A 16,772-nucleotide genomic window follows, 5' to 3' on the forward strand; every position below is an offset into this window, starting at 1 on the left:
GTATTACGATATCACATGTGAAACAATGATAATGGACTGTCAGCTTAAAAAACTTCTGTTTCTGTAATCGGTGCTCACTATCTCTGATTTTGTTTTTCTGTGCAGTACAAAATGTATTTGCTTTCACATATGTTTCATTTAAATTTTGTATGGATTTTTCTACAAATAAAACACTCTATTCATCATGACTGGCCATGTCATCTTTTACAGGCAAAACTAAAACATCCAGTCTGCCAGGAATTCACTGTGGAGAATATGCTTTCAGTGCTACCTCCTTTTCTGAAAGGTCCTACTCAACGGCAGGCAAGGAAGGCTGTTGAGGCCTTAGTAAAAGCAGTTAACTACTCCAGGCTAATGGTTTTGCAACAGGTAACCAAATTAAAACTTGTTAGAGTACTTTTTCAGAAATAGGTTAAAGATTATAATATGTGAGTTATATGTATTTCTTGATGAAATGTTGGAAAGTGTAGGTTGCAAAGGGACTTGGGGTTATCCTTGTCAGTAAATCACTGAAGGCTAATATGCAGATTCAATGTACAGGTCCAAAAAGTTATTGAAAACGTTAATGGAATGTTAGTCTTCGTCACAAGGAGATTGTTGAACAGGAGGTGTGAAATCTTGCCTCATACGATTAGAAGCTTTTTGGGGTGCATCTGAAATACTGTGTGCAGTTTTGATCTTCTTGTCTCAGAGAAGATGTTATTGTCATGCAGAGAGTGCAACAAAGATTCACCAGAGTTGTTCTACACTGTCCTGTGAGAGATTGGAAAAATCAGGCCTGTAGAAGAATGAGAGGTGATCTCATTGAAACCTGTAAAATATTTAAAGGATAGGCAGAGTAGATATTAATCCTGGTTGGAGAGTCTAGAACCACGGGGCACAATTTAAAAATAAAGGGATATTGTTTAAGGCCAGGATGAGGAGAAGTTATTTAACACGGATCATGGCAAATCTTTGAAATCCTCTACCCAGAGGGCTGTGGAAGCTCAGTCTTTATGTATATTTAGAATTTGATAAATGCTTGATTATCATTGGTGTAAAGGGTTATTTGGACTATGTAATAGCAGTAGAAATGTTGAATCAGCCATGGTTGTATTAAATAGCAGAGAAGGCTGAATGACCTGCTCATGTTCATGTGTATACAATAGGTCACATGGTCCCTTCATCTTCAAATAAGGTTCAAGACACAGGGTGGGATATTCTCTTCATAGATGGTGGCAAGAAGGAAAAATAATTGGGTGAGCTGATCTTGGAAAGATAATTTGCCCACTTTTTACAACCTCACCAAAGTCCCTTGGGAATTTTCTGGACCTGCCACCAATTAAGGCCCTTAAGTAGCTAATTAATGTTCACTCGTGATCCTACACTCACCACCTCCACAATTACATGCCTTTGCTGCAGGCAAAACAGGTGGCTAGTTTCTCAATTTGGAACCAAAACAAGCTGTCTGCCAGGTTTTGTTGAGGCCGTGCAATTGTTCCAATCTAGGGACAATTGGAGGCAATGGGGTGGCCTCAGAAAGCCAAACTCCTACCCTTGTTCTTAACTTCCCCTCTCCCCATGGACCACTACCTGTTACAAAAAGGTATAATATACTTAACTTCTCCAGTGTAGAGAGGGCCCAAACAGCAGTCATTTGGACCCAAAAGCTGCAGACCTGGGATTTAATGTTGAAGCCTGCAATAAACTTAGAAGCCTGCCAGTGCTATGCCTGTCAGCTCTTACCAAGCATGATTGCTTGAGTTATCTCAGAGGTGACGTCAGTTGCACCTACCATGCCCACCCCCACACTTTAGCTAAAATTTGGAAAGTTGTGCCCGCAGCCACAAAACATAAAAATATTATAAACCCAATTGTAATGCCTGTAAAGCAAATAATTTATTTTGTAGTAGCAAATAACTTTTAAATTCTTAAATAGTGCATAGAATTTTAAAGCACAGCTGACATCGATACTCAGGATATAGAGTGTTAAATTATTGCAGCAGGAACAGAAAATTCACAAAGCAAACTGTCATTCAAAGTTCTGTGCAAATGCTTTCCTGTCTTCTAGGTTAAAGCTCAACAAGCCGAGCTGGATTTCCACAAATCCACGTATGATATTCAAATGAAATTCATGGAGACACTTTTGCAAGCAATTAAGCAGGCATACCATGCTTTTCAAGACAATGTAGCTAAAGTTCTATGTTTACCACTACAAGGTAAGTGTAAGTTTCCGTAATGAATACAATTTCACTGAAATTCGGCTGCTGATTCATGATGATAAACTATACAGAATAAGCAACTACCATAACAACATCTTTTAACAGCTTAGCTCCATACAAAAAATATTAAGACAGACTTAAGAGTTCCAGACTCTTACCACAATATGCGTGAAAAAGATTCTCCTCAACTTTTGTCTCAGCCTTCTACATCTTGCCTTAAATCTGTGTCCCCCCATTATTTCCCCCTCTACTAATGGCAAAAGAACCTCCCCCTTCACCCGATCTGTGCTAATCATAATCTTACACATCTCTGTCAGATGCTCTCTCAACCTTTGCTACTCCAAGGAAAACAGTCCTAACTTACTAGCTTATTTAATTTTTCCTCCATCCCAGACAGTTTCCTAGGACAGAATCTTAAAGGAGTCTGAGTATCCTGAGATATGGCGAGATAATTGGCAGAATCAGATAAGGAGTCCAAATCTGCCAAACAAACTAGATGTCAAGAAATCTTTACATGGAAATCAGGAAGGGAACCTGGTAAATTCAGCTCACCATTTGAGCTCCAAAGGACCCCAATATCTCAGGGCATGCTAACCCCACATCTACAGCCATTGGCATCCAATACATGTCAGCCTGTAAAGCCCTTCCTGGCATATCTGTGATTTGTTTAATGGACACTTGTGCACTGGCAAATATTATTGTAACACTACTGCAAGGGCAATCTGCAGTCAGGGATACAAACCAAGCTCATAAACTGGACCAGGTTGCATTTCTGGGCTCTGTGCTCTTATCATAGTGCTCACTCACATAAAGCCAGGAAGCTTGTCTATGTTGTTGGCCGGTCACAGTCAAGTCAAAGGGGAGAACCTTTAGTCAGTGCTTAGTGAAGAACAGTCTCCAATACCAGTTCATGGGCTTGAACATGGTGAATCAGCCACTCAGGGCAGTCAGAGTCAGGATATTGTCCACATAAGGGGCCGGGAGCCAAATATTGGGCAGCCAACCACATCTTTTGACTCCTTCTGTTCGTAAGAAATAGGAACAGAAGTAGGCCATTCGGCCCCCTCAAGGCTGTTCTGCCGTTCAATAAAATCATGGCATATCCAAATTCTCCACATCGACTTCGCTGCTTTTTCCCTGTAAACTTTGATTCCTGTATTGATTAAGAATCTATCCATCTCAGCCTTAAATATACACAAGGACTCTGGCCTCACAGTTCTCTGTGGCAGGGAGTTCCAAAGACTCTCACTCCTCTGAGAGAAGAAGTTTCTCCTCATTTCCATGTTAAATTGATCCTTTATTCTTTATGCCCTCTGATCCTAGACTGTCCCATGACGGGAAACATTGTTTTAGCATTTACCATGGCAAGCCCCTTCAGAATCCAGTGGGTTTCAATGAGATCACCTGTCATTCTTCTAAACTTCAGTGAGTAGAGTCCCAACCTGTTTAGCCTTTGCTCATAAGACAATCCTTCCATCCCAGGGATCATCCTAGTGAACATTCTCTGAACCACATCCAATGTAATGATATCTTCTTAAATAAGGGGACCAAAACTGCTCTCAGTACTCCAGATGTGGTCTACCACTACCTTGTACAGTTGCAGTAAGATTTCCTGACTTTTATACTCCAAGCCCCTTGAAATAAGAACCAACATTCTGTTAAACTTCCTGATTATCTGCTGCATCTGTGTGCTAGCTGTCTGTCTTTAGTACACAAGAACCTCTCACTCCCTTGTGTTTAACTTTCTGCAGCTTTTCTCCATTTAAGTAATATTCTGTTATTTTGTTCTCTCTTCCAAAATGATCAACTTCACATTTTATCACATTATACTCCATTTGCCACTTTTTTGTTCACTTATTTAACCTATCAATATCTCTCTGTAAACTGTCTGTATTCTTCTCACAACCTGCCTTTCCACCTATTTGTGTCATCTGCAAACTGGGTGTCAGTAAACGCCCTTCCTTCCTCAAAGTCATTAATATATATTGTAAACAGTAGTGGTCCCAGCAGTGATTTCTGTGGAACCCCACTGATCACAAGTCACCAATACCACTGGCTGTTTCCTGCCCATGTACCAATTCTGCATCCATGCCAATATATTACCTCCCAACACCTTGGACTCTTATCTTATGACTTAGTCTTTTGTGAAGAACCTTGGCAAAACCTTCTGGAAGCCCAAATGGAACACATGTACCGCTTCCCCTCTATCCACTCTCTTTTGAGACTTCCTCGAAAAACTAATACATTAGTCAAAATAAAAACGGAAAGAACTGCAGATGCTGTAAATCGGGAACAAAAACAGAAGTTGCTGGAAAAACTCAGCAGGTCTGGCAGCACTGACAGCAGTGAAACAGAACTGAACAGTTCTGAGGAAGGGCCATTGGACCTGAAACGTTAACTCTGATCTTTTCTTCACAGATGCTGCCAGACCTGCTGAGCTTTTCCAGCAACTTCTGTTTTTGTTCCTAATACATTAGTCAGACAGGCTTTCCCTTTCATGACTCTGCTTGAGTAGATTATGATTTTATTACTTCCTTAATAATTGATTCCAGTAGTTTTCCAACAATAGATGATTGGTAAACGGAGCATAGGTACCTACTTTTTGCCTCCCTCTCTTTTTGAATAGCTGTGTCAAATTTGTAGTTTTCCAATCCTGTGATACTTTGCCTGTATAGCATGCAAAACAATGCTTTTCACTGTATCTAGGTACATTTGACAGTAATAAATCAAAATCAAAAATCAAGAATCCAATGATTTTTGGAAAATTACAGCCATTGCATCTATTCCCCTGCAGCTAACTCTTTTAGAATTCTCGGATTCAAGCCATGAGGGCCAGGGAATTTAGTACCTTTAGCCCCATTATTTTGTCTATTAATACTTTTTTAGTGATGATGGTGGTACTTCATTCCTGGCCTTTATTGTTTAGTATTAGTGGGATAATTGACGTAACTTCCACTGTCAAAACTGATGCAAAATGTCTGTTTATCTCTACCATTTTCTTATTCCCCAAAAACATTTCCCCAGGTTCACTTTCTTTGGGGCCTATGTTCATTTGAACCTCTCTCTTCCTTTCATATTTAAAGAAGCTCTTATTATCAGTTTTAATATCCCGTGTTAGTTTATTTTCTCTATCTTTATTTTCTTTTCAATCCTTTTTTGCTGAATTGTGAATTTACCCCAGTGTTCTGGGCTATGACAGACTTTGGCCTCCTTGTATGCTGTTTCTTTCAATTTAATAACTTTAACTTCCTTGGATAGACATGGTTGGTTTATCCTTCTCTTAGAATCTTTCCTCCTTACCAGGATGTATTTTTTTTCCTGAGAGTTAAAAATTCTTCCTTAAATGTTTGCCCTGTTTGCTTACTGTCATTCCTGCTAATCTATCTGCCCAGTTCACTTTAGCTAACTCTATGCTGATTTCATTTGCAGTGCTCTTAATTTGAGTTAAACACAGTTGTTTCTGACCAAAGTTTCACACTCTCAAACTGAGTATTAAGTTCTATCATGCTATGATCATAACGTCCTAGGGGACCTTTTACTCAGAGGTAATTTATTAAATTTGTCTTGTGGATGTTAGCTCATATTACTTCTGCCTTTCCTTGCTGTTTAGCACAGATATAAAGCCAGGAAGCTTGTTATGGTTGTTAGCAGGCTTCAGTCATTCTAGATCCAAGATAGCCTGCTGCCTGGTTGGCTCCATGACATATTGCTTTAAGAAACTAGTCCTAATGCTCTCTGAATTTGTTTTCATAGCTAACCTTTCCAATTTGATTAACCTGATCAACATGAAGATTAAAGTCACCCATAGTTATTGCTCTATTCCTTTTACATTCACCTATTATTTGTTGATTTCTAGCCTTTCCCACAGAGAAGCTACTGTTCGGAGGTCTGTACACTACTCCTACCAACATCTTTTTTTCCCTTACTGTTGCCCAAATGAATTATATGTCATCTAAGCCTAGATCATCACTCTCAAGTGCCCTCATTTTAATTCTTATTAGCAGTGCTACCCCACCATATTTTCCACCCTTCCTGTCTCTCTGAAAGGTCAAATATCCCTGAATGTTAAGTTGCTAGTTTTGATCTCCTTTAACCATATTTCTGTAATGGCTGTGACATCAGTCCATCTATCTTACTCCAAATGCTTCATGCATCAAGGTACAAAGCTTTTAGGTTTGTTCTATTCTCAAATATTCCTACAGTTTTATGGTTCCTTTGTGCAATATGACATTCATGCATTCTGTCTGTCACTTTGTTTTATTTTTCTGTTAACAGTCAACCCCATCACTAACCTGCAATCCTATTTTTTTAACCATTGATTTTATAATTTTCCATGCAACTGAGTACCACATTCCCGGGAAGTGAGGGTATTGTTGCTAAGTTTGCAGATGGCGCAAAGGTAGATGGAGGGCCAGATCGTGTTGAGGAAGTGGGCAGGCTGCAAAAAGACTTTTACAAGCTTGGAGAGAAAAAAAGTTGGGCAAAGAAGTGGCAGGTAGAATACTATGTAGAAAAGTCTGAGGTTATGCACTTTGGTTGAAAGAATAGAGGCATAGACGATCTTATAAACGGGGAAAGGCCTTAGAAATCTGAAGCACAAAAGGATTTGGGAGTTCTAGTTCAGGATTCTCTTAAGGTTAACATCCAGGTTCAATTGGCAGTTCAGAAAGCAAATGTAATGTTAGCACTCATTTCAAGCGGACTAGAATACAAGAACAGAAATTTACTGCTAAAGCTATATAAAGCTCGATCAGCTCGCATTTGGAATCTTGCGAGCAGTTTTGGACCCGTATCTATGGAACATTGTGCAGGCTTTGGCATGAGTCCAGAGCAGGTTACAAGAATGATCCCAGGAATGAAGGCCTTGTCATCTGAGAGCAGTTGATGACTCTGGATCTGAACTGCATCGAGTTTAGAAGGATGAAGGGGAATCTGATTGAAACTTACAGAATATTGAAAGGCCTGGGTGGAATGGACGTGGAGGATGTGAAATGGATGTGGCCTAGCCTTAGACTGAAGGGATGATCCTTTAGAACTGAGATGAGGAGGAATTTCCTTATATGGAGGGTGGTTAATCTGTGAAATTCATTGCTGCAGATGGTAGTGGAGGCCAAGTCATTGAAGGTATTTACCACAGAGATAGATGGTTCTTGATTGGTAAGGAGATCAAGGATTAAGGGGAGAAGGCAGGAGAGTGGGGTTAAGAAACATGTCAGCCATGATTGAATGGCAGAGCAGACGTGATGGTCCAAATGTCTTAATTCTGCCCCTATGTTTTATGGTCTCTGCCCTTGAGGAGGTGGTGGTGAGTCCTATAAGTAGACCCATAATGCTGCTATGGAGGGAATTCCAGGACTTTATCCCAACAACACTAAAGGAACAGCAGCATATTTCCTAGTCAGGATGGTAAATGCAGATGCAAAGGGATCCGAGTGTTCTACAGAATGAATCACAAAAGACTAGTATTCAGGTACAGCAAGCGATTAGGAAAGCTAATAAAATGTTATTGTTTATTGATTTGATTTATTATTGTCACATGTACTGAGATATATTGTAAAGTATTATTTTGTGTGCTAACCTGACAAACCATATCTTACACAAGTACATCAGGATAATAGAACAGAATGCAGAATATAGTGTTACAGCTACAGAGAAGGTGTAGAGAAAGATCAATTTTAGTAAATGAGAAGTCTGTTCAATAGCCTGATAACAGGAGGGAAGAAGTTGTTCTTAAATTTGTTGGTATGTGTTTTCAAACTTTTGTATCTTCTGCCCGATGGAAGAGGTTGGAAGAGAGTATAAACGGGTTTTGGAGGGGACTTTGATTATGTTGGTTGCTTTCTCGAGCCAGTGGGAAGTGTAGACAGAGTCAATGGAAGGGAGGCTGGTTTTCATGATGAACTGGGCAGCGTTCACAACTCTCTAATTTCTTGTGGTCTTGGGCAGACCACTTGCCATACCAAGCTGTGATGCATCGGGATAGGATGCTTTCTATGGTGCATCTGTAAAAAATTGATTACTGTTATTGTGGACATGACGAATTTCCTTAGCCTTCTCAGGAAATGGAGATGTTGGTGTGCTTTCTTGACTGTAGCATTGATGTGGATGGAACAGGATAGATCATTGGTAATATTTACTCCTAGGAACTTGACCACCTCCACTTCAGCACCATTCATACAGATGGGCATGTCCTCCACTCTGCTTCCTGAAGTTGATGACAAGCTCCTTCGTTTGCTGACATTGAGAGAAAGATTTTGTCTTTACACCATGCCACTAAATTGTCTATCTTCGTCTTGTACTCCGTTTTGTCGTTATTTGAGATCCAACCTCCTACGGTGGTGCCATCAGCAAATTTGTAAATCAAGTCAGAGGTAAATTTGGTCATACAGTTGTGAGTGTGTAAAGAGTATAGTAAGGGGCTGAGTACGTGGCCTTGTAGGGCACCGGTGTTGAGGATCATTGTGGAGGAGGTGTTGTCACCTATCCTTACTGATTGCGGTCTGCGGATCAGGAAGCTGAAAATCCAGTTGCAGAGGAAATGAATGTAAAAATTGAGAACTTATGCTTCAGTTACTCAGGGCACTGTTAAAAGCAAGCATGGACTGTGTATAATATTAATCATAGCAGGCCAAGCAGCATCAGAGGAGCAGGAAGGCTGACGTTTCGGGCCTAGACCCTTCTTCAGAAATGGGGGAGGGGAAGGGGGTTCTGAAATAAATAGGGAGAGAGGGGGAGGCGGATAGAAGATGGATAGAGGAGAAGATAGGTGGAGAGGGGACAGACGGTTCAAAGAGGCGGGGATGGAGCCAGTAAAGGTGAGTGTAGGTGGGGAGTTAGGGAGGAGATAGGTCAGTCCAGGGAGAACGGACAGGTGAAGGGGGCGGGATGAGGTTAGTAGGTAGGAGATGGGAGTGGGGCTTTAGGTGGGAGGAGGGGATAGGTGGGAGGAAGGACAGGTTAGGGAGGCGGGGACGAGCTGGGCTGGTTTTGGGATGCGGAAGGGGGAGGGGAGATTTTGAAGCTTGTGAAGTCCATTTACTGGCTCCATCCCCGCCTCTTTGAACCGTCTGTCTCCTCTCCACCTATCTTCTCCTCTATCCATCTTCTATCCGCCTCCCCCTCTCTCCCTATTTATTTCAGAACCCCCTTCCCCTCCCCCATTTCTGAAGAAGGGTCTAGGCCTGAAACGTCAGCCTTCCTGCTCCTCTGATGCTGCTTGGCCTGCTGTGTTCATCCAGCTCTACACCTTGTTATCTCAGATTCTCCAGCATCTGCAGTTCCTACTATCTCTATAATATTAATCACCTTATTTAAGGAAGGACGTAAATGCATTGAAAGCAGATGATAGAAGCTTTACCAGACTAATACTTGGAATGAGTAGGTTTTCTTATAAGGAAAATTGAACATGCTAGATTTGTATCTGCCGGAGTTTAGAAGAGGAAGGGACAACTTGACTGAAACTTATAAGATCCTGAGTTACCTTAGATGTGAAGAGGATATTTCTTCTGTGGGAAAACGTAGACTCAGTGTCACTATTTAAAAATAAGGGATCACCTATTTCAAACAGAGATAACACAACTTTTTTTCTCCAGAACGGTTGATGGTCTTTGGAACTCTCATCCTAAAAGGACGGTTGAAGGAGAGTAATTGAATATTTGTAAGACAAAAATGGATAGATTTTTGGCTAACAAGCTGGCGAAATTTTATTGTGGGTAAGGGGCAGTTCGAATATTTGGTTACAATCAGATCAACCATTATCTTATTAAATGGTGAAATGTGCTCAAGTGGCTAAACAGCTCATTCTTGCTCCACGTTCATATATTGTAAGACAGCGAAGGGGTTAAAAGAGATACAATGTCAATGTGGCTGTTACAGAGATAGTAGGAACTGCCAATGCTGGAGAATCTGAGATAACAAGGTGTAGAGCTGGATGAACACAGCAGGCCAAGCAGCATCAGAGGAGCAGGAAAGCTGACATTTTGGGTCTAGACCCTTCTTCAGAAATGGGGGAGGGGAAGGGGATTCTGAAATAAGTAGCGAGAAAGGGGGAGGCGGATAGAAGATGGATAAAGGAGAAGATAGGTGGAGAGGAGATAGACAGGTTAAGGAGGCAGGGTTGGGGCCAGTAAAGGTGAGTGTAGGTGAGGAGCTAGGGAGGACAGACAGGTCAAGGAGGCGGAATGAGGCTAGTAGGTAGGAGATGGGGGTGGGGCTTTAGGTGGGAGGACAGGTTAGGGAGGCGGGTACAAGCTGGGCTAGCTTTGGGATGCGGTCGGGGGAGGGGAGATTTTGAAGCTTGTGAAGTCCACGTTGATACCACTGGGCTGCAGCGTTCCCAAGCAAAATATGAGATGCTGTTCCTGCAACCTTTGGGTGGCATCGTTGTGGCACTGCAGGAGGCCCAGGATGAACATGTCGTCCAAGGAGTGGGAGGGGGAGTTGAAATGGTTCATGACTGGGAGGTGCAGTTGTTTGTTGCGAACTGAGAGTAGGTGTTCCACAAAGCGGCCCCCAAGCCTCCGCTTGGTTTCCCCGATGTAGAGGACTTCACAAGCTTCAAAATCTCCCCTCCCCCGATCGCATCCCAAAGCCAGCCCAGCTCGTACCCGCCTCCCTAACCTGTCCTCCCACCTATCCACCCTTCCCACCTCAAGCCCCACCCCCATCTCCTACCTCCTAGCCTCATTCCGCCTCCTTGACCTGTCTGTCCTCCATAGCTCCTCACCTACACTCCCCTTTACTGGCTCCAACCCCGCCTCCTTGACCTGTCTGTCTTCTCTCCACCTATCTTCTCCTTTATCCATCTTCTATCCGCCTCCCCCTTTCTCTCTATTTATTTCGGAATCCCCTTCCCCTCCCCCATTTCTGAAGAAGGGTCTAGACCCGAAAAGTCAGCTTTCCTGCTCCTCTGATGCTGCTTGGCCTGCTGTGTTCATCCAACTCTACACCTTGTTATCTACAGTGTCAATGTGTATACTTTACGCTGAACTTTTATCTATCTGAGGAGCAGTATGTAGCTGAGAAATAAGAGCATGTCAACATAAATCTTTAGGAGACACCAGTCAAAATTATGTGGAAACAGGATGAGAGGCCATTACAAGTGACGCTGTGAATCACAGAAGTGTTCTGGAGCATAAGGAGTCCACTTAGCCAATTGTGGAAGCACTGTTATTTGAGTCAGTGCAGCCTCCATCAATAAAGTAGCCTGACTACAATGAGGCAACAAACATGCAACCTGCTTGGGGTGCATGAGACAGAAACTACTGAAAAGGAAAGGAAGACTGTTTTTTTATAAAAGAAAGAAACCTTGATGAAAATGGTTCTGCATTGTATCTTAACTGTGAACTGTTGTAACTTATCATTCAGTAAACAAGGCATTTCTGCATAACACTCTTTTCAGTTTAATGGTTCCCTTGAGGAAGGAAGTATCCAGTATTCATTAGTTTGCAACTTAAACTCCTTTATACATCTAAAAACGTTTCTATGAAATAACGAAACGACACTCAAATGTGTTGCTAAGTAAATAATGCTAAAATTTTAAGCAATTCAAAAAGGACTGAATTAAACATCATTTAAGTTTTAAAGACCTCCATATCTTCTCTGCTCTTTGGGAACTAACTAGTTTTACTCAAATGAAGAAATGAAGATCAAAGGTTATGAGCCATTCTTGTATTTTACCTTTCCAATCTCATAATGGAAGTTAAAATCTGGATGCTATTGAAATAATGAAGTTATTATAAATAATGAACATTAATTGTTCAATAATTGAGAAGATAAAAGACAATCACTAGTTTGGTTATGAGACAAACTTGTGAGTAATGCGGATGAAAGGGAATAATATTACTCTTTTCATAAGCAGCGTTCAATATTCTGGAAATATTCTTCCTTAACTTTGTACAGCTAAGTTTATCATTGAAATGTGCATTTTACAGTTTTGAATAAAATTCTTTTGTTATGGGAACGCAGCTATTAAAAAGGGTTGCCAACTGATTCCTGATCATGATTTGGATCATGTTGGATGCAGAGTTAGTTTTTAATGGAACTATAGCATCTTAATTAGTAGACATTTTTATTAGTGATTATTTTCATCAGCACAAAACTCTGTATTAAATTCTTAGCCAGAGGTTCCTTGCCGTTACTAGCTGTAAAATTACTATGAAAATTCTGCCACTTTTATTCATAGGCCTAAAGTTTGTGCAGTGTTGAAAATATTTTTCTTTTTTTAAAAACCCAACAGGAGTAACGTCTCTGCTTTAAACTTGCCACCATGGAGTTATGCCATCTAAATGAGCTGACTCTATTATCTGACCCCATTTTACTGGCAACATTTCGCTCAGAAACAAGATGTATTGTTGAATGTGAACCTGTACTTGATACCAAATGAGCACAGAAGCTGTTGTGATTTGTAATTTGGGGTTTTATCACTTTCTTGTTGTGATGAATTTCTGTTCTTATCCAGATAAGTTGGGGCAGTGCAAGAAAATTGATTAATTTTCCACTGTTCTCATCCAGTGTGAGGAGCAAATATATAATGTATTCCACAGGTCAGAAGTCAGTAAATCTCCCTCTGCTTTGGCCTAACAACATGCCTTTATCGCAAACACAAATAACCACAAACTGTTGCAGCAATTTAAGCAAATCTTCCTGCATCGTTATTGTGCCTCTGATAATTTTTGGCAAATCATGCCAACTTTTATTGTTTGAGATGGTTCAAGCCCCACTTAGGCTCTGATAGTCAGCAACAGACTTTCATTCCAACAATATGGCCTTACCTTCAAACATAGATGTCATCATAACTTTGATTAAAAGGTATTGACAGTCTTTCAAGAGTGTTGAATTTTCGAGCCCTTTGTATTTTGCAAATCTGAATTAAGCAAGTTATTTAATTTAAAGCAGGGTTTCTTATCCTCAAGAAACTGTGCAGCATTACAGTAATTTTTTCAGTGGAACCATATATTGAAAACATATATCACTGGAAGAAATACCCTGAAAAGTATCTCATGTAAAGTAATTTCTATTGACAGAAAAAAATCTTGACTGTTCCCAAAGTATCTAGGGAATTCAAATTCAAAATTTAAAATTGTTGACTACCTATTGAAATGTTATTCTAATCCTAAATAGACTCTTGGCTTGACACATTTGAAATATTAAATATAGATTATTCTGGAGCATGGAACTTAGATGAATGAAGCACAGCCCAGAATTGACTTTATTTAGAAAGAAAGTTCTAAAAAGATGCATTATTCAGATATTTAAAATGTAGACAGACAAAAGGTGGACGCTAGTATTAACGTGCGCAGATTGCATTGATCACCAGAGAACTTCCAGAATGAAAATCTGGAAGTCCCAATCTCCATACATGTGTTGGAATTTTAATTCCACAGCATACAACTTTTTTCCTGGACGAGATTGATGTCATTGGATTCCTGCCATGCTCAGAGCTCTCTGAGGCTGAGGCTGCAGCTGCATTTAGGAGGTTGTAGACCCTACCAGGAGCATGGAGTAGGGGCAACAAAGAGGGGGTAATCCTAGGATGCCTGGGATCTGATCCATGATCTTGAAAAGCAGGATGGCAGTGGTAGGGGTGGGGTTTGTCTGATCAAGGTAAACCTGGAAACACGCTATTTTCTTCCTGGAGCACAATCAGTGCTGGTAAAGCACTTCATTTCTCCATAAAATGTACTTGTCTTATTTGGCTGCCGAATTATCTGGGGCTTGGGAAATTCATCTGACCAGGATTAAAGAAGTAGAGCAGATTAAATCCAAGGCTGCCAGCTTAATTAATATTTTGGTATTGTCAGTTTGTCTCCTGGTTGTGGGTAGATGCCCACTTCCTGTCCCTTCTCCATCAAGCCCAAAAGTACCAATGTTAATGTGAGCTTTGAGATTTTTAAGTTTAACATCTGATAAAACCAAACTTATTAATTTTGAGTGTTAAGGTTCATCTCATGAATTATAAGCACACAATAAAAGAACTTATGAGCGACATTAAGAGCCTGAGGGAAGCTGCGCTAAAAGTATTTTTTTCTCCCTAGATATGCGGTACAGATTTTCACCTCCCATTAGAGGAAAGAATAGCCTTAGGAAAGGTAAATCTTGAAATTTACATTGCAAAAACATTTCCTCTCCTTACTAGTCCAGTGTAGTTTTTGTGTGGCCTTTTCACGGAGAACTTGGATCACATCTCTGCTATCACTGATGTCAGGGTTACCTTGTCAGCCTTCTAAGAAATTTGTAAATTATTTTCCCCGACTCCCTGCTATTTTTGTGCGATGGTGTGGATTTTTAAGGCCCTTAAAAAATGCCTCATTGGACAGTTTGTGACCACTGCAGGAAACCCACGTAAATGTGTTGACATTTTAAAAAGGTACTGTCAGACACTGTATTTTAATGTAGTTATTTTTTAACTAGTATGATTTGCCATTGGGCTTTGGCTGAAAACATAAATTCACCAATGCACTGAGCAGCATTTTTAAGTGTTGAAACTTATTAGCGTACTTTTCCCCGGGAGAAAGCACCATAATGTGTTCAAAACAGTGGAGAGATGTGCGAGGAAAACTCCTATTTTTTATTGTAAATTAAGTATCAAGATATCTTTAACCTTGAAAAAAGATGCCCTTATAACCTGAAAGTAAATGTAAAGGCCTGTTCTACACCATTTGCACCACATTCAACAGATCAATGGAAATCTGGGCTTTCGTCCAAGGCTCATGCTGTATAATAAAAACAGAAAGTGCTAGGGAACTCAGCATTATTGGTGGTATCACTGGAGAGTGAAACAAAATTCACATATTGGGTCTGATATGACTTTGTTTGGGACTTAAGGACTTTAACTGCAGCATCTCTCATACTTTGATTTTACCTCTTTATGAGAGTGAGAAGCTTGCATTGGAAACAACTGTGCTGAACCAAATAAGGGTAATTATAAAGGACATTGTTGGCTGGAATGGACTGGGAAAGGGATTTAGCAGTAAAGGCAATTGATGTACAATGGGAGACTTTTAAGAAAATATTTTTAAATCATATCAAAAACATATCCTAGTGAGATGGAAGGATTCTAGGAAGGGATAAACCAATGGTGGTTACCCAAAGAAGTTAATGATAGTATCAAATTGAAAGGAAAAACATCAACTGTGGCAAAGATTAGTTGCCAGAAGATTGTGAATGTTTCAAAAACAAAAAAATGCGGAGAAAATAAATTTTGATTGTAAATTCGCAAAGGACAGTAAAAAGGGATGGTAAGAACTTCTTTGAAAAAGGAGAGGCCAAAGTGAAAATAGACCTCTTAGAGGGAAAGCAGTGGTATTATGGTAATATCACTGGACGAGTAATCCAGAATCCAGCTAATGCTCTAGGGATATAGGTTCAAATCCCACTATTGTCGATGGTGAAATTTGAATTCAATAAGGGAAAAATTGAAAATTTAAGAAGAGTGCTAGCCTGTTGATGAGTGTATGACTGCTGTTAACTGTCATTAAAAAAGGTCTGATTCACTAATACAGGTAGTTCTCCTATAATGTAATAGTTGCTTTCTTGTGTGACCTTGCGCTATAGGGAAATCACCATAGAAAATCACTATACCTGTACAGCAGAAAGTTTGCGTTATTCAAACAGCTTCCACCATTCATCAGTCACATTACAGCCAATTTGCATGAATGAAACACGCGTTACAGCAGAACTACCTGTATCCTTTAGGGCAGGAAATCTGCTATCCTTACCTGGTCTGGACTACACCTGACCCTCAGCAATGTGGTTAACTCTGAACTGCCCTCTGGGCAACTAGGGATGGGCAATACATGCTGGTCTTGTCCGTGAACATAGATAAGACTCCCCTAGAAGGGGAACAACCTCACAGCATCTACTGTGAGTTTAATATGTCCAGTAAGACAAAGCAGGACAAACCTGAGCAGTTTTTCACATTGCCAGTCCAGTGCCAGCGTTGTAACTGTTTATGAACAACTTGGCTAGGGCACAGCAACTTCTGAAGCATAAGTCTTCAGTACTATTTTTGAAATGTTGTCAGAGTCAATCGTCTTTACAGTATCCAGTGCCTCAAGCTGTTACTTGATATCACATAGAGTGAATCAAATTGGCTGAAAACTGGCATCTGTGATGGTGGGAACCTCTGTTGGAAGTTAATGGATCATCTACTTGGCACTTCTGGCTGAAGATGGTTTGTATATGCTTCAGCTTTATTTTTTACCTTGATGTGCGGGGCTCTGTCATCATTGAGGTTGGGGATATTTGCAGGACCTCCTCCTCCTGTGAGTTGTTTATTTGTTCACCACTATTCACAACTGTATGCGGCAGGAATTTAGAGCTTAGAACTTATCCGTTGATTGTGGGGTCACTTAGCTCTGTCTATGGTGATAATGCCTAATAACACAAATGAGGGTGTTCTGAACGTAAAAACAGAACTTCGTTTTCAGAACGATTGTGCAGTAGTCACTCTTCCGATTCAATCATGGACGCATATATGGCAGGCAGGTTAGCAAAGTTGAGGTGAAGAATATTTTCCCTCTTGTTGGTTCACTCACCACCTGCTGCAGACCCAGTCCAGCAATACTGTTC

The 16,772-nt window shown here is 40.5% G+C and overlaps 1 protein-coding gene across 2 annotated transcripts in view; it reads left to right on the forward strand.

Annotated features, from left to right (window-relative positions):
• LOC125482847 overlaps positions 1 to 16,772 on the forward strand; it is a 112,001-nt gene that overhangs the window by 79,363 nt on the left and 15,866 nt on the right. For both annotated transcript variants that reach the window (XM_048595418.1, XM_048595417.1), the window contains 2 exons: positions 211 to 369; positions 2,051 to 2,198. In XM_048595418.1, coding sequence (XP_048451375.1) covers positions 211 to 369; positions 2,051 to 2,198 — 307 coding nt within the window. The remainder of the gene's footprint in view (positions 1 to 210; positions 370 to 2,050; positions 2,199 to 16,772) is intronic.

This window comes from Rhincodon typus, chromosome 3 (genome assembly GCF_021869965.1).
Source record: "Rhincodon typus isolate 14 chromosome 3, sRhiTyp1.1, whole genome shotgun sequence".
In the NCBI taxonomy this organism is placed as follows: Eukaryota; Metazoa; Chordata; class Chondrichthyes; order Orectolobiformes; family Rhincodontidae; genus Rhincodon; species Rhincodon typus.